Source organism: Ambystoma mexicanum, chromosome 3p (genome assembly GCF_040938575.1).
Source record: "Ambystoma mexicanum isolate Mex_15411 chromosome 3p, UKY_AmexF1_1, whole genome shotgun sequence".
NCBI lineage: Eukaryota > Metazoa > Chordata > Amphibia > Caudata > Ambystomatidae > Ambystoma > Ambystoma mexicanum.
In genome coordinates this window covers 937,619,477-937,638,307 of record NC_090925.1, presented here as the reverse complement: position 1 = coordinate 937,638,307, position 18,831 = coordinate 937,619,477, and the positions used below count along the sequence as shown (strand labels likewise).

The 18,831-nt window shown below is 48.2% G+C and overlaps 1 protein-coding gene across 1 annotated transcript in view; it reads left to right on the top strand.

Moving 5' to 3' along the window:
* NFS1 (NFS1 cysteine desulfurase) overlaps positions 1–18,831 on the top strand; it is a 1,222,594-nt gene that overhangs the window by 810,845 nt on the left and 392,918 nt on the right. The window contains exon 7 of the mRNA XM_069652239.1: positions 1,817–1,951. Coding sequence (XP_069508340.1) covers positions 1,817–1,951 — 135 coding nt within the window. The remainder of the gene's footprint in view (positions 1–1,816; positions 1,952–18,831) is intronic.

The following is an 18,831-nucleotide window of genomic DNA, read 5'->3' as shown; positions in this document are numbered from 1 at the left end:
AGGAATCCTCCTGGCCCCTTACAAAATGCCTTACATAATGCATGCACTTATTCTAACCTCTGCACGTATTTCACTTGATTGGTTTCATTAGCAGTATTTGACATAGAATCAAGAGCATTTGGCCTGTGACTTAATGTTTTGATGACTGTAGCTGGCTGTCTTATCTTCCTTTGAGGTTGGCTTGTAGCTTTGCAAAGCTGCTTTCCCCTGACTGAGAAGGAACTGTTCACCATTGAACGTCCTGCCTGTGCGCAGGGACTTCCCGTTGCACAGAGTTTTCCAAAGAGATGGCTGCATAGTAAGAGAATGATTTACTAAAACATTGCAAACGTGAGTTAGCAAGGAACTAAGATTTCTTGTTCTATCGACAAAGAGAATGAGACATTTTATAAGACCCTTCGTTGAACTTTGATCTTCGCTTTGACATTCTTGGTTGTAGGCTTGAACTGTACAAATAACATTATTCAAGGGCTTTCTTCCAAGCGTCTTTTTTCAAATCATGCCCGCTTCCACATATTCATTCACTCTTACCTTTTTGTATTTTCTTATAGTTGTTTTCTTGGCCTTTAGAAATCCACAGTATTGCAATTTTTCTAAGGCTCCAGCAAAACAGTAAGGTTTAGAAATAGTATTAACCCCTGGCATTGCTTTGGGCAACCCTCCAGACCACCTGGTAAGGTCTTTGCCTGCCAAGCCCTTACACACTATTCTGTTTCAAATGGCCCTCATGAAATACTGTGCAATTGAACTATTATGGTAAACACCTTTTTTATTTTGTGCTCTTTTACTTAAGCATGTACTTGTATCGTTCTGAGACGCTTTAAAAAACGTTTTGTCACTCTGTAGTTTTTCTCGCTTTTTACAGAGTTCTTTGGTACCTTTGGTTATTTTACAGTGATTTGGAAATTTGTTTAAAGACACTTCAGTGTTAGTTGTGATGGTGCACAATGGGTGGTTTTGTTGATGCTGCTTGAGCTGATGCTCTTTTTGAGGTGTTGTGAGTGGATAAGCTGTTTGTATTCACCAGGGTGCGCTGCACCGTGCCCGAAATACTATCTAGATTCCGTTGACAGGTGTCCTTCGGAAACAATTTAGTCTATATGTACTGACACATTAATACTCTTTGCAAATCTTGGAGAATATTGCTTTCGATTATTGATCAACATGGACCTAATGAGATTAATTTGTTATTCCCTGTTCTTGCTTTGTGTTCCTGTTGTGTTTTGTTTTGTATTTGTTTGATTCATTTATTTTTTTTAAAATCATTTTGGCGTATAACTTTCATATGAATTTGATTTCAAATGCTATGTTATATTGTTGGGTTTGTGTTTCTATTCGAAACTCACAACTTAATTTATTTCTGTTCCAAATCATATTCAATGTAAACAGCCCTGAAGAGGACCATAATTGGTTGAAAGACGTGTCGGCGGATGAATGTTCTGCAACATGTCACAAAAAATGTTAATTGTGTAACAATTTAATATCTGTAAGGATAATAACTCCTTGGTGATTACATTTGATTGGAAGACGTATTATCTACAGGGTGAGCGCTGGTTGAAAGGGACTTAGCATTTAGTTATTAGCATTTGTTCTCACATCATGCGTTACCTAAAGAAAGCCTTATTTTTCTTTTTCTAGCTTTTCTGTTACTTGAAATGAAAGTAATTGTGGCACAAATATGTAATTCGGTCAAAACCATTCACACTATGAAAAAGGACCCATAAATATTTAACAGCATGGTGATTGTTTTGTCTATATTGATTTCTCTTTTAACTCATCAGTTCATCTTTGTTTCATTTTGTCTTTATTTAAACAGGTCACATTTGTAATTCTCGGAAAGTTTACTTTCATACTGATGCAGCACAAGCGGTTGGCAAAGTCCCAATAAATGTAAATGAAATGAAAATTGATTTGATGAGCATCAGTGGTCACAAACTCTATGGCCCAAAAGGTATTCTTCAATCATTTCTTCAGATGTTAAGATTCTTTTTATCACAATTAAGCCACTGAATGTTTTGCTTCAACATCAAAACACATACCTATCTAGGGATCCCTCGTGACTGCCATTACTGAAAACATTTTCGTAACACCCCCATGTTTTGATGAAACGTAATGAAAGAAATCAGAATTGCACACAGCCACACGATGAAGATAAAGAATACACACAATTTACATACAAGCTACAACCGCAGGTATTTCCACTAAAGAGGTGGCGATTGCCAACCTTAGACATTCCCTGCCAAGTGAGCCACAAGATGTATTTGAGCAACAACAGTTATTTTATGCAAATTCCATGCAAAAGGGAGGTATGATCTTGACTGGAATTGGTGGCATCCTGCTCTATTGCTTACAATCCTTTGTGGTTTTCCCACATAATATGGACCTTTCAGGGGGGCGTGGGAGTGACGTGGTTATACAAAACACTAGTTCTTGGCAAAAAAGAGTTTTTGAAACAGGAGAGAAGTGACAGGAGGCAGTCTGGTGAGGATTTGATGGCGGATCTGGCCTCCTCAATAGCCAGGAAGAAGACATCCTTGGAAAGGAAGCATGGTGCACAGAAATATCGTTCGAGGGGATTGTGTCCTCCGACGTATTCCACATCTGACAGGTAATGTCCATAGCTGTGCTGCTTCGGAATTTTTTCCGGCAGACGGCGCCTGCGTCGATGACGTTGATCCGTTGTCCCACGAGGACTTCTGTCGAGGGTCGACGTCGCTGGATGTTATATATAGGACGCACAGCACCCGTAGCCTCAGTTCCGTTTTTTCCGCAACGTGTTTGCTTCGGAACCTTGGCGCGCTGGATTCTTCTCTTCGAACGATGTCGTCGTCCTCTTCTGCGACCCCGAAGTCGGGCTTTAAAAAATGTCGGAACTGCGGTTCGAAAAAGTCCATCACAGACCCGCACGACATCTGCCTCTGGTGCCTCAGCGAAAGCCACGCCACCGACGACTGTGATGACTGCCAGTCCCTGATGTCTAAGGCCTTGCGGAAGCGTAAGAAGAAATTGAAGGTAGGTAGGATGTCTAAGCCCCATAAATCGAAGTCCGTTGTGCTTTCGACCGATGACTCGAGGGGCGACTCTCTGCGTCAGCGAAAATCCAGGGGGTCTCATCTAGGAGTGGTTCCCGCCATTCCTCTGCCTCGTCGAGGCATCCTAGGAAGCGCCGTCACCGGTTGCCTTCCTCGTCGGAGGAGGACTCCGCCAGACGGTTGACTTGCCCTACCAAGGCTTCATCGCCGGCTGAATGGGATGCATTCAGCCAGCAGATGATGGCGATTTTCGAATTGCAAGGCACAGTTCCATCCGCGCCATCGAAAGAAGCCGGCAAGGAACGGGCTCGGTCCACCACTCGCATGCCTTCGGGCTCGGGCGGTCGGCGCGATCATCGGGAGCCGTCGAGGTCCCGCTCGGAAAAAGGAAGATTGCCATAGCCGTGTCAGATCCAGGTCCCCGTCCCCGTCCTCGACTCCATCGAGACCGTCCGAGCCTGTGAAGCCTTCAACGCCATATCCGTTGAGGGGCTCTCTTGAGGCTCTGCCCTCAAAGGAGTCGTCAACGCCATTGGCGCCGTGGCCGTCGAAGCACACTCTCGGGGCTCCGGCCTCGAAGTTGTCGAAGTCGTCGGCGCCTTGGTCGACGCCGATTCCCTCGACGCCGTTTGGGGAGGATTTGCCATAGGCGCCCCAGAGGGCTCTGGAAGCTCTGAGGAAGGCTCTCAGTAAGACTGTGAGGCCTGTTTTTGAGCCCTACTCTGTTCCTCTTTCCAGATTGGATTTGTTACAACCTTTGGAGTATATTTCAGAGGTGGTGGAAGGGTCTGATGATGAGATAATTGTGGCTCCTGATGTCCCTGATGACCTTTTGTCAGGGCACATTCAGATGGAGGAACTCCGTCAGTCCTTGCATGACGCCAGTGGTCTTGACACCTCTCCAGAGGTGGAGTTTAGCAGGCCTGAGCCTGGAACGCATGCCGAATCCTCATATAGGCGTTTCATGTCGAGGGTGACTGAATACTTGGGTTGGTCTGCTCCACCTGTTGATTTTGATCCGGATGATCGGACGGACATCTTGGACCAAGGTCCACCCACTGACCCGGTGTTGCCATTTAACATGGCTTTGCAAAGAAGGGTGGTGGCGGCTTGGACTGCTCCGGAGTGTCTCCCGGCGGTGAATAAGTGGCTTCCGAAAAAATACCGCCCAGCCAGTAGTGACCCCTGCTACTTGTTGACACACCCTAATACGAAGAGTTTGGTGGTGTAGGCGGCTATGGCCCGCGCGAAGCAGGCTTCGTACCCTACCATCCGTCCCGATAGGGACGATAAACCCTTTAATGGTTGGGCAAAGAAGGTATTTTCATCTGGGGGTATGGCTTTGAAGGCAGCCAACTCCGTTTGTGCCCTGGCGATATTCACTCACACTCTGTGGAATTGTGTATCTTTGGCGTCTGAGCATATTCCCGAAGGGGAAGAACGGGATGGTTTTCTAGCCCTTGTGCAAGACGGCAAGGATGCCTTGTGTGAATCCGTTCAGTCGGGTTTGGACACAGCAGACTGTGTCAGCCGGTCCATGGCTGCGAGCACCGTGCTACGCAGGTTTGCGTGGTTGCGGTATTCGGGGTTTGCTCCTGATGTGCAATCCCGGCTTCTCAACATGCCCTTTGATGGGGTCCATCTGTTACGCAGCAAGGTTGACGAGAGCCTTGAGAGGTTGCAGACCTCCAAAGCTGCAGCAAAGTCGTTGAGCACTGCAATACATCAACCTCTACCTTTTCGTCCAAGGGGACAGCAATGGAGGGGAGGTTCCTTTCAGTACTACTCTACCTTTGGTAGATCGGGAGGAGCTGCCAGTCAAAGAGGCCACTGTAGGAGTACCAATACTTAGAGAGAAGGGGGGGAGGGGTGGAATCCTTCACGTCGATGAAAAATACTTTAACCCCTTAAGTGCCAAGGACGAGGTATCTCATCATTGGAATTGCATACCAGTGCCAAGGACGAGATAGCTCGTCCTTTTTGGCACCTTGTTTTGTGTGATCCCTGCTTTGCAGGGATCACACAAAACAGTAATCCAACCCCCGGGCTCTGTGAGGGGGAGGTCCCCCTCACTGCCAGGGGACTCGATTACCTTCAGTTTCACGTTGGCGTGCGTAAAGCACGTCGCTGTGAAACTGAAAGTAAAATCACTGCAGCAGCAGTTTTCGGCTGCTGCAGTGAAGAAAGAAGGTAAGAGCCCTTATTTCTCCGCGTCGATCTCCGGCTGTATTTCAAGCCAGAGATCGAGGCGAGTGTTGTTGGAAAGGGGAGATTCTCCCCTTTCCAACGATACCCATTGTGTGGCATTTCTGCTCACGGATCGGGCGTGGGGCAATGTCACCGGATCAATAGAGATCCATTTGTGACGTGGGGGGAGGCGGGGGGGCTGCTTACTAGGTAAGCGGCCCCCTTCCCCCCGCGGCCCCAAAGCATGGGGCCACAGTGCTGGGGACGCCTGGGGGCAGATGATCACTGACCCCCGGGGTTAAAATAAAAAATAAAAACATGTAAAAGAATCGAGGAATAGGGGAGGTGGGAGGGGTTTTGGGGTTCTGGGGCCCACTAGGCCACCAGGGATATAGGTAAAAGTGGTGTCCTTGGAAAGGGGAGGTACTCCCCTTTCCAAGGACACCACGTAAATGACGCATTGCTGGTCACGGATCAGCGCAGAGCGCTCAATCCGTGACCAGCAGCTCACTGGACCACCATGGATTTGTTTGTGATGTGGGGGCTGCCCCCTGGCCCCCAAAGCATGGGGGCACATATGTGCATAACCCTGGGGGCAGATGGCTGATCATCTGCCCCCAGGGAAGGGGGGGGCAAAAATAAAAATAAATAGAACGGGGTGGGGTTGGGGGGCCTGGGATTTTTTTGCCCCCATGAAATGGTGGTGGCCCTCCCCCTCCCACACCAAGTGGAAAGGGGGGCCACCCCTTGTAGCCCTCCCTGGGGGCAGATTTATGCCCCCAGGCAGGAGTACATGAGGTGGCCCCCCATCCAGTTGGGGGGGTGGGGGACACCAGGAATTAGTGTGCAGGCCCCCCAAAGGATGGGGCCTGCAGGTTAGCCCCCCCCCCCCCGCCCGGTGCAGATGGCTGATCATCTGACCCCAGGGAAGGGGGCAAAACAAAAACAAAAACTGAAAATAACGAAAGAGAATGTTGGGTGGGATTGGGGGGCCCACTAGCCACAAGGGATATATTTTAAGAAAAGGGGGAGGGGGGGGGTGGCCCTCTCCCCCTCACCCCAAGGGGAAATGGGGTCACCCCTTGTAGCCATCCCTGAGGACAGATATCTGCTCCTAGGAAGGGGCATCTGATCCCAGGGAGGCTGAATGAGATGCCCCCCTGCATATGGTGTGGGGAGGTAGAGGGTCCCCCCCATTACATTAGAAAATTACCTAGCGGTTTAGGGTGCCCCTCAGCCCGCCCTAAAGTGTAGTGTACGTTTTTCATTTTTTTCTTTGTTTATAAAATTTGCCCTGGCGCAGAGGGGCACATTGGTGTGCGAATCTGGCGCCGGGGTGCCCAAACTTTACTGCCCCACCCACTGGGGGGCCTGTCCCACTATTTTTGGGGTCCCTCTCCCCTCCCACCCCAAATGGAGGGGGGTGTACCTCACGCAGCCATTTGTAGGAGGCTCAGGGAGGCCTGCATGAGGTGCCCCCACCACCCGTTTGGTGTGAAGGGGGAGGGCCCCCAAAAATGGTGGGACAGGCCCCCCAGTGGGTGGGGCAGTAAGGTTTGGGCACCCCGGGGCCAGATTGGCACACCAATTGATATTGATATTTTATTTCTATTGCGCTCATACACAATTGTTTCAGAGCGCGACAAGGCAAGGGAAGGGGAACAGAGGAGAAACAAAAACAACGATCTCACTAGGCCCAGTGACATTGAGAACCCGCAAGTGCATGGTAGAGAGGGAGAGGGAGAAGTGCATGGAAGGGGGAACAAAAAGAGAGTGCGGAGAAAGAAGGAAAAAAAAAAGTGAAAACTTTGTGCCCAATGTGCCCCTCTGCGCCAATGCAAGTTCCGTAAACAAAGAAAAAATTGAAAATGGTGGAACGCATTTTAGGGGGGGCTGTGGGGCACCCCAAAGGGAAGGGGAATTTTCTAATGGGACGGGGTAGTGACCCAGTCTCCCCCACCCGCAATGGAGTGGGTGCCATGTCATGCAGCCCTCCCTGTGACCAGATATCTACTCCTAGGAAGGGACGCCTGAGCCCAGGGAGGAGTGCAGGACAGCCCCCCAACTTATCTGCCCCTGGGGAGGGCTACATGAGATGCGCCGCCCCTCCAATTGGGGTGGGGGTGGAGAGGTGCACCCCCCTTCACATTAGAAAATTCTACTGAGTTGTAGGGGGCCCCTCAGCCCCCGCTAAAGGGCAGCCTGCCATTTTGAATTATTTTCTTTGTTTACTATACCTGCCTTGGCGCAGAGGGGCACATTGGTGTGCCAATCTGGTGCTGGTGTGCCCAAACCTTACTGTCCCACCCACTGGGGGGCCTGTCCCACCATTTATGGGGGCCCTCTTCCCCCCACCCCAAATGGAGGGGGGTGTACCTCACGCAGCTGTTTGTAGGAGGCCCAGGGAGGCCTGCATGAGGTGCCCCTGCCACCCATGAGGGGGGAGAGGGCCCCCAAAAATGGTGGGACAGGCCTCCAGTGGGTGGGGCAGTAAGGTTTGGGCACCCCGGGGCCAGATTGGCACATCAATGTGCGCCTCTGCACCAAGAGGAGTTGGGTTACCAAAGGAAAAAAGTGAAAAATGGTGGTATGCTTTTTAGGGGGGGCTGTGGGGCGCCCCAAAGGGTCTGGGAATTTTCTAATGGGATGGGGCGTTGCCCCCCCCTCCCCTCCCCAGCTGCAATGGAGTGGGTGCCATGTCATGCAGCCCTCCCTGGGACCAGATATCTGCTCCTAGGAATGGATGCCTGAGCCCAGGGAGGAGTGCAGGACAGCCCCCCCTTATCTGCCCCTGGGGAGGGCTACATGAGATAGGCCGTCCCTCCAATTTGGCCATGTGTGGATTCCCACGGGTGTCCTCTTTTGGGAAATGCATGGGGTTTCCTGTTTTCCTTGCTGGCTTCGACACCCTAGGCCCAAATCTGTAGGTTGCCCACATGAACAAAATGGGCAGTGGCGAAAGGCTTGGGGTTACCAGTGGGTTATCCTTTTTCTTTTGCGCCCCCAGATGTCCTACCTTCTCGTGTTCCTACAGGTGTCCCGATGTAAAAGGTACCTCACATTTGTGGGTGCACCTACCGGGGGCGCAAAAGGAAAAGGGTAACGCGCTGGTAACACCAACCCTTTCGCCACAGCACAATTTGTTCATATGGGCAACCTACAGATTTGGGCCTAGGGTGTCGAAGCCAGCAAGGAAAACGGGGAACCCCATGCATTTCCCAAAAGAGGACACCCGTGGGAATGCACAGAGATCTGACTTGCGCAAAGTGGCCCAGAATTTATTACCCAGAACCCCAGACAAAGTTAACATTGTGTTTTTTCCCCACCAAATAGCACACTTTGTCAGGGATTGTGGCTAATAAAAACTGGGGCAATTTGCTGGGTAGTACATTCTGGGCAAATCGGCCCAGAATGTACTACCCAGAACCTCTGGCAAATTCCAAATTTGGGGGTAAAAAAGCACAATTTCCAGACATTTCACTCTGCTCAACCACCGAAACACACCACCAACAACAGATGTCATACCTTCCCGCGTTCCCACAGGTGTGCCAATGAAAACGGTACCTCACATGTGTGGGTTTACCAATCTAGCCACAAAGGGAAAAGGCTAACCCACTGGTAACCACAAAAGGGTTTGGGGAGATAACCTACAGATTTGGGCATAGGGTGTCTAAGCCACCAAAGAAAACTGGGAACCCCATGCATTTCTGAAACGAGGGCACCAGTAGGAATCCACAGAGGTCCAACTTGAACGAAGCGGACCAGAATGTTTTACCCAGAACCCCCGACAAAGTGAAAAATGTGGGGGTTTTCGGCACATTTCGGACTTTGCTGGGGATTCTGGGTAATACATCTGGGCCGATTTGCGCAAATCATACCTCTGCGGATTCCCAAGGGTGTCCTCTTTTCAGAAAAGCATGGGGTTCCCTGTTTTCCTTGGTGGCTTGGACACCCGAGGCCCATATCTGTATGTTGTGCTTGTCTGGAGAAAGTGTCAAATTCAGGTGTCGAAACAGACTTGGGGTTGGGTTACCTGTGTTTTAGGCTTTCCCCTTGGCGCCCAGGTAGGTGCACCCACACATGTGAGGTACTGTTTTTAAATCGGGACACCTGTGGGAACGCAGGAAGGTATAACATTTGTTGTTTGTGTGGTTTTCATAACGTTTTGACCCATTTGCTGGTGCCCTTTGTCGCACAACCCTTTCATTTCCCAAATGTGACCTACATTTAGTCGCTGCTTTAGGCACCATTCACTTTTGTAACCTGCACAAGTCACCTACCCTTGAAAAGGTCTGCCTGTGCTCTTTCAAAAAATGGATGCTTGCCGTTCCTCACCACATTGGTTTTCCTGATTTACACATGCTAAGTGTGTCTGTTCAGGTCGTGAGCATAAAACTCCAGTGTACCATGGCTCAGTGTTTGGCTTGTGGTGTTGCTTATTTTGTAAAACACTACAAAAAAGTGTGCTCTCCTAACTGCAAGAGTCGGGGGAATGTAGCGGAGCATTGCTTTTCTCAAAATTCATAGAAGCCATTGCCGTACCAAGCCAACCATGTCCAACACATACCTTTTTTCAGTCATTTTCCCGCTTTTCCCCCAATCTATGGCATTTTCCCCTACTTAGTTGTTGCCTGACCTACGCAAATCACCCCTTCCTAAACTTGGAATTTTGTCTACTTTTCAGAAATATACATGCCTTTCTGTCCTCCCAACACGGCTTTCCTACCCTTTTCTTCCATTCCGTCCATGCATGTCCAATTGGCAAAAATGGCCAAAATCACCTACCTCTCACAAAACAGTTGATAACCACATCAAAATAATTTTCTTTCGTTTCCACTCAACCTGTTCTTGAAAGCCAGGAACTTGGGGAACTCAGCACAGCAAACCATTTGTTCCTAGCTCTTACAAGGAAAAAACCACAGGCTTTCATTTTATTGGCATTTTTTGAAAAAACCCATGATTTTCACCCTTTTTGCTTATTTTCTCTCACCCCCCTACAGCAACCTAGGATTCCTGGGTGGTGTTAAGACTGCCTACATGTGGGAAAACAAGGAGCCAAATTTGGCCGAGATATCTCATGTAACAAAAAAGTTACAAGGCCTTGAATAGCCACATACCGAAATCACCAAAAAAGGCCCTGGCACTGGGGGGAAATACACATGGCACTTAAAGGGTTAATACATGAGTTAATGATCAAACCCCACAAATGCCAGTATATAAACATGCCCTATATCCCATACGCCCTCTAGGATTGAGCAAACACAGTTTAGACACGGGTAAATCATATACCAAAGGAAGAGGGGGTTAATTCACCACAAGTCAGTCCGAGAGGACCACCAAAGTCAGAACAGAACTAGGCTTACAATAGCAGATATGAACTGTCTCATAACCATACATTGTAACACATTTCCACATAGAGGAGGATAATATGATCATTTTAAAGGCGTAATAAATCACTGGTATCGGCTACAATTCTAGTCCAAAGACTACATTACTCCAGCGGTACAGGGGGACCCCAGGATAAAATTCCATACTCAGGTAAGTGCCCTCCAAAGTCTGCATAATGGAGCTGAAATGTAAAGGGTGCCCCATAGGATAAGTCCTGACAAATTTCATAAGCAGAACCTTGTTTATGGGCTAACGGAGGGTTACTCTCTATTCTATCCCCTCCACCCCCCAAGTGCAGACCAAGGTGCAACCAGCTCCAGAAGACCTCAGGGGGCCTGCTCAAAGAGCTCCAGTTCCATGTTTGAGACCCAGGAAGGAATGTGAGCATGGTAAAGGCCAATGGATTCCAATGGATACTTCGGTGGGGGAGAGAGGATGCCTGCCAACACCCGCTACTCCAGGACCCATGAGGTGAAATCTGCCTAAAAGCCCAAAACCCAGGGCCAAGTACTCATCAGATTCAAGGATTTAGCTCAGAACTTCAAAACAACCTGGTGGGTACATCTTCTATTTAAATTTAAGTTGTGGATCTGGTATCCAGGGATTTGCACCCCAGACCAGAGATGACCCAAAAGATGAATCAGCTTTCCCAGGAGGGTGACCTAGCAGCAAGAGTGTCTGCGGCAAACTGATAAGGCACGAGGAAGGCATAGGAACGCAACCAAGTGGACCCAAAAGCTCACAGAGCAAAATGGGAAAGCCAGCGAGCAGAAGACTGGTCCACAATGGAGGCATCCATGGAGGTGACCAGACTGCCCATACCCAGAGCAAAGGTGGGGTAGAGGGGTCCACCATCCTTCTGGACTATGGAGGCTTCCTACCTCGAGACGTATGTTCATGAGGCAACACTGAGACCGCGACGTCTGCCCAGAACAAGCCCCACATTCTATCCAGCCAGTTGCAAAGACCAGGATGACAGCTAGAAATGGCATGGAGGACGTCCTGCAGCCAAGAGACAAGACACCTAACCGAAGAACATAGGACACAGTGTGTAGCCAATATAGACAAACATGTTTCTTGAGATTCAGCATCCTATTTTCGTGCCAAATCCTCTAGCAGTTCTTATAAGAATTAGAAGCCTTGAGAAATGCACAGGATCTCCTCCTAGAAACGTACATTCACCCATTGCCTACAACACGCAGACATACAAATTTTTGGCAAAACCTCAAAACACTTAAAGTCAACCCATGCAGTTTGTTTGGTATGGCTGTCTGAGACAGTGGACCAGTCCAAGCCAGTCTAGGCCTTTACAGTGTGTTCTGGCTGTACTCTGGAAGCACATGTGTGCACAAATGGCATTTTAGGCCGGCCTCATGGCTCCCACATATTAAGGGATGTCCCAAAACAGAATGTTGCTTTGCTAATGCGTTTATTCATAGCTAAATGTAATTAAACAAACATTATACTTCAAACACTTATTTTTTAGTCGGCCCATACAAATTAAAACCCCAAATAGTCAACAGAAAAGTATCTTTTGTTAGGATTTTTTCAAGTGTTCTCTTCTGAGGGTGTAGGAAAAACAATCTGTAGTGCTAGGTGGCAGGGGTTATAACCATTTGAAGCGGTCTCTCAACTTCGTAATGAGACATGGCAGCCAGACAGCGGCTTAGGAGAAGAGCAGAATGTTCAAAAGGGGCAGTGCCTCAAGCAACATGCACACAATAAAGAATGGTCATCCAGTACACCTATGAAAACATAATCGGTCCAGATTAAGTTCTCCGTGGACCATGTAAAGGCTTTGCCTACTGCCACAGTCTGTCCATCCATGCATAAACACACCATGCCAATCAGACGATTGGAGAGCTCTAACAGTCCTCTTACCCCTGTGAGTGCAGTGATGGAATGTGGGCCTCACAGTGGCAATACTGTGCGTTGTTTCTGATGTCATGTGGGGCAAGCCTTGGCAAATTAAGACAGGACCTGTGCCATTTGCACTCTGTCCTACCAGGGCTCACAAAATCTACTAGCCCACTAGCATTGGTGAGTCCGTTTTATGAAGGGCGGGTACCATTTGCATGATACTCCACCTAGCTGGCGAGTATGGGGATGTTAGAAACTTATTTCGAAGGGATTGTGTCCTCCGACGTATTCCTTATCTTGATCATCTCCAGCTTGCTGGCCTCGGAATTTTTTTTTCTTCAGTAGAGGGCGATGCGCGTCGATGTCCCCCGACAGCCTCCGTATCGGCGCCAACGTCATCATGCGTATAAATAGACTTGCGCAGCGTCTGTTGCTCAGTTCCGTTTCTCCGCGCTTCGTGGGCCTCGGAATCGCGTTGCTCAGTTCGTTAGTCAGAGAATATATTCTTAATTATTCCTCGAGAATAAACCAACTCTTACTCGATGGCTTCCTCATCCGAACCGACGACTCCACGGTCCGGCTTCAAAAAATGTCGAGACTGTGGAAAGAAAATGTCGTTGACAGATCCTCACAGGATCTGTTTGTGGTGCCTGGGATCGGAGCACCAATGTTCGGAGTGCGAGGACTGCATGTGCATGACGGCGAAAGCCTTGAAGGAGTCTAAGGGGAAGCTTGAGAGAGGTAAGACAGTTAAAACTCCTTCGAAAGTTTCCTCGGCAGAGTCAAGACATTTGTCTACTCGTCGACACAGGAAACATTCTCGGTCTAGGTCTCGAAGCCGTTCCCACCACTCTTCGAGATCCAAACATTCAAATAAGAGACGTCGAAGATCCCCTTCCTCGTCTTCTGTTTCTCCGGAAAGAGTCACTTGCCCCACAAAACATAGCTCTCAGGCTGAGTGGGAGGAATTCCGTAAAAGGATGCTTAGCGTCTTCAAGAAAGCGGCCTCGACCCCCTCGAAGACAGCTGAGGGTGATACCCTGGGTGAAAGACCCGAAAAATCTAAATGCTGCGAGTCGTTGCACCCGGCGAAAGAAACTACTCGAGAGCGTCAAGAACCCTCGAGAAAAGGCACTGTGCCATTGACGCCAGCGTCGAAGGTCCCTTCGCATAAATCTGCATCATCGACGCCATTATCGAAGGGCTCATCGACGCATAGGTCGATCGAATCGACGCCGTCTTCGATGCCGAAAAAGAGCAAACCCACGGCCGTCACTACCTCACAGCCAGTGGTCATACACGGAGCCTCTAACATGACTTCGAGGTCATCGACAACCTCGAGTTGGATCCCGATCCTCTCGAGTTCTTCGAGGCCACTTCCTATCTTCTCGACGCCTTTTTCGGTGTTTTCGAAGCCTTTAACATCCGCGTCGACGACGTCGACGTTTTCCCAACCTATTATGACAAATTTAGCCCCTTCTGCTCTGGAAATGGGATTTAAGCCATTTCCAAGGTCTGATCATTTCAGACCTTTGTCTTTAATCTATGAAGAAGGGGAGGATTCAGATCAAGAAAGACCCTTTGGGTTGCAGAGATCTGCAACACCAGAACCAGAGGAATTTAACTCTGAGGAAAATAGGTTGAAGGACCTTAGAGAATCCTTACATGAGGCAAGTGGGTTAGATACTTCCCCAGAAATAGAGTTTGCCAAACCAGACCCAGGGGAACATGCTGAGACCCCTTACAGAATTTAAATGGCAAGAATTATAGAATTCATGGGTTGGTCTACACCTTAACCTGCATTCCAACAGGATGACCTTAGACATCTTAAGCCCACAGGAGGATCCTGTGGTTCCATTTCACGCTGCATTACAAAGAAAAATATTGGCTAACTGGGAAACTCCCGAGGTTATCCCGGCAGTTAACAAGAAGTTATCAGCCAAATATAGGGTATCTACTACTGACCCTGAATTTTTGTCTAAACATCCAACTCCAGAGAGTCTTGTTGTCCAAGCAGCAACTGCATCAGGCAGTAGATCGGCATACCCTACTGTTCCACAGGACAGGGATGACAAAAGATACGACTCTATGGCTAAGAAAGTTTTTTCTGGATGTAGCATGGCGTTGAAATCTATTAACGCTACTTGTACGCTCGCAAGGTTCAGCCATACACTTTGGGATTGTGCTTCATCAGCGGCTGACTGCCTGCCAGAGGGAGAAGAAAGGGAAGCGTTTCTAAACATCATTAAGGATGGTAAAGACGCAATTTGCGAATCCCTTCAAACTGGCATTGATTCTGCTGACAGCATCAGTAGGGCCATGGCGGCAAGTACTACAAACCGCAGATTTGCGTGGTTGTGAAAGTCTGGGTTTGCTCTAGATGTACAAGCCAGACATTCAAATATGCCCTTAGATGGCTCTTCTTTGTTTGGTAAGAAGGCGGATGACAGCCTAGAAAACTTAGACCTCCAAAGCAGCAGCAAAATCCCTGGGTGCTGCAATCCGCCAAAAGCCATATCGCCCCTCAGGAACCTCATGGAGAGGTAAGTCCTTTCGCTTTTATTCCGCATTCGGAAAAGGCAGAGGACAGTTGGTTCAAAGAGATAAAAAAAGGTTCACCCGAGGTGGCCGGGGTAAAAATACAAAAGCCGCAGCAGCAGGTGCCTCTTTACCCTCGGCACCTGCATCATCCGCCTCTAAATCACTCTGAGGACTCTCCTCACAAGACACCAGTAAGGGGCAGGCTAACTCAACATCTGACGGAATGGCAGGCTATTAAGTCAGATGCTTGGGCATTGGAGACAGTTACCCAAGGTTACTGCCTGCCTTTTCTATGCATTCCTCAGTCATCCACCGGGGAACAGCTCTCGGAAAGTTCCAGATCCGCTCCTCTTGCAGGAAATTGTAGACCTGCTGGAGAAAGGTGCCATAGAACCGGTATGTGTAGTGGAGAGGAACAAGGGCTAGTACTCCCCCTACTTTCTCATACCAAAGAAGGACGGAGGACTGAGACCCATCCTGGACTTACAAGAATTGAACAAGTTCCTCAGGAAGGACAAGTTCAAGATGGTTACTCTTTCTCAGATCCTTCAGGCCCTCCAGCTCCAGGACTGGCTGGTATCTCTGGACCTTCAGGATGCTTATTTCCATGTGCCAATCCATCTCAAACACAGGAAATACCTGAGGTTCGCAATTGGCGGCTCTCATTATCAATTTCGAGTTCTGCCATTTGGGCTGACCTTCACCCTGAGGGTCTTCACCAAGCTAATGTCGGTAGTGGCTGCAAGTCTAAGGAGGGAAGGGATTCACGTCTACCCCTACCTGGGCGATTGGCTGATCAAGGATGTATCTCCGGAACAAGCTCAGATCCAGCTAGATTACGTCTGCCACTTCCATCACAAACTGGGCTTCTGCCTCAATTTAAAGAATAGGGAACAGAAGATCGCCAACCACAGATATATTTATGAACACTATATTTTGGTGTCTAAATGATTGTTCAAGTTATTTACAAATGAAGGCTTCAAAGTAGTAAACCTAGTATCTTTATGAGTACACAATTGTATCCCCTAATCAGGCAAATAAGGCACAAATCCCCTATTAGTGTATAAAAAATTATTTAGTTCAATTTTATTCTTTTTCTGTATTGTTAACTCATACGCAATAGCAGAATGTTTATCCGAAAAGAAGAAATCACAAATCAAAAATCAAATCAAAATCACAAAGAGAGAGCAGAGAGAAAGCAGAACCTGTGTAATAGTTCTCCAACAATCACATGTTTAGTGGGTTAGTATCATTTGTGTGATACAGATTTAATTGACCAAAAACAAAGTAAACATGTAAAGGAGAAGACAGTAACAGAATGGCAAAAATTATTCAACATTTGCACATCACGATTAGAGAGGTAAAGGTACCGCAAGTTAGGTCCGTAAATGTTCGCTCACGTTGTTTAGTGACCTGGTTTACTTCCAAATGCCTAGAGATTTATTTTAGCGTTCTAGACTTTGTAAAATCTAGGTAGGACCAAGATAGTTGATCCCTGAGTGCAACTTCTTATTATGGACTTTGCTGAGATAGAAATTAAGAAAGAGGACTGACTCGTCTGGTCTCAGGTGAAGCAAGGCACACTCTGCCTGGCTATGCACTGAGGACCATAAAGATGAAGCCGGGGTGGCTTGTGAATTCTATAAACAGAGGACCAAAACCATCGGTCAATTTAAAGAAGTCACAGATGATACCATCATAAAGATTCCAGTTCATTGGAGCGGTCCTGGACACTTTCCTGGGAAAAGCCTCGCCACCAGAGGTGAGGGCTCAAGATATTCTGCAGATGGTCACCAAGTTTCAAAATGCCCAGCGTCTCCCAGCCTTCGACTTTTTGAGGTTGCTAGGCCTCATGGCATCCTGCATCTCCCTTGTGCCAGAGGCTCGCCTGAGATTGAGATCTCTTCAGTGGGCACTGAGAACTCTGGTCGCAATTCTCAGGGAGAATGACAGACCTCCTTCAGGTTCCAGACAAGGTGGCTCGAGACCTTCAGTGGTGGGCCTGCCAGGAGAACGTCTTGAAAGGAGAACTGTTTTGGCTACCATGGCCGGAGGTAACAGTAGTCACAGATGCCTCACTCACGGGGTGGGGAGCCCATACCAACGACTTGACCATCAGCGGTCGTTGGTCTCCATCGGAGTCCAGACTACATATCAACCTGTTAGAGCTGAGAGAAATCAGACTAGCGCTGAAGGCTTTTCTGCCATCTGTACAGGGGAAAAATGTCCTGATAATGACGGACAACACAGTGGCCATGCACTACCTCAACAAAAGAGGAGGCGTAGGATCACTGCCTCTGTGCAGAGAGGCGATGCAGCTCTGGTTTTGGGCAATCCAAGAAGGAATCTCCATCGGCAGTTCACTTAGCCGGAGAGAAAAACTTGACAGCGGACGCTTTGAGCAGGCAGAGTACAGTCTCCCACGAGTGGGAACTAACTCGGGAAGTCCTTCAACAGATCTTCACCCTTTGGGGAACCCCTCAAGTGGATCTGTTCGCCACCAGCATCAACAGGAAGTGCGATCAGTTTTGTTAAAGGGAATTTCCCCCGAGAGGAGCTCTAGGGGATGCGTTCGTAGTGGACTGGGAGTTTCCACTTCTATACGCATTTCCTCCAGTCCCTGTCATTCCTCAAATGATCAGGAGGTTGAGAAGGTTCTGGAAAACCATGATCCTAATTGTCCCGGACTGAGCCAGGAGAACGTGGTACCCGGACCTTCTGGACATGTCCATCTGCCCTCCAATTTGTCTTCCACTCAAGGAGAATCTTCTCTCGCAGAAGGGAGGTCAGGTTCTCCATCCAGACATCAGAACCCTCAACCTTCACGCTTGGTATCTGAAAGGTTGAGACACAAGGATTGAGACCTCCCAGATGACGTCATGGAGGTGTTGCTTTCGGCAAGAAGGCCAGCAACAAAGACTTTATACCGCTGCCGTTGGAACACATTTTGCAGCTGGTGTAGAGAAAAGAATTTCGACCCCTTTTCATGTGGTACACCAACGGTGTTATCTTTTCTACTCTATTTGGCAAATTCGGGCCTTCAGGTTGGCACTATCAAGGGCTATCTCGCAGCGCTATCGATCTTCAAGCGCACTGCAGAGGAACCATCGTATTTCAAGTTACCCTTAGTAATACAGTTTCTGAAGGGATTAACCAATGTCTATCCTCTAAGACCATTCCAAGTTCCCTTATGGGACTTAAATTTCGTCTTAAATTTCCTGATGGGTACTCCTTTTGAACCACTCCACTCTTGTTCACCAAGGTTTCTCACCCTTAAAACTGTCTTATTAGTGGCATTGACATCTGCTAGGAGGGTGAGCGAATTACAAGCTCTATCTTGTAAACCCCCTCATACAATTTTTCATAAAGATAAAGTTGTCCTACAAGTCAAGCCTAATTTTCTCCCAAAGGTGGTTTCTGAATTCCACATCACTCAGAAGATTACCTTGCCTTCATTTTATTCCCCTCCCCATCCGGGGAAAGAGGAAGAAAGGCTGCATAGGCTGGACCCAAGGCGGGCTTTGAGCTTTTACATCGGAGAACTTGCTAGGATTAGGCAAGCAGACCAACTGTTCGTAGTTTACTCAGGGCACAAATTGGGATTACCGATAACAAAACAGACCATTTCCAGATGGATTATTTTAGCCATTCTGGAATGTTACAAACTGGCAGGGAAAGAGCCTCCTCAAAATCTTAGGGCTCATTCAACCAGGGGTATCGCAGCCTCTTCGGCCCTCCAAAGAGGGGTACCGATTTGAGACATATGTGCGGCTGCCACATGGTTGTCTGCACATACCTTCACAAGATTTTACAACCTGGATTC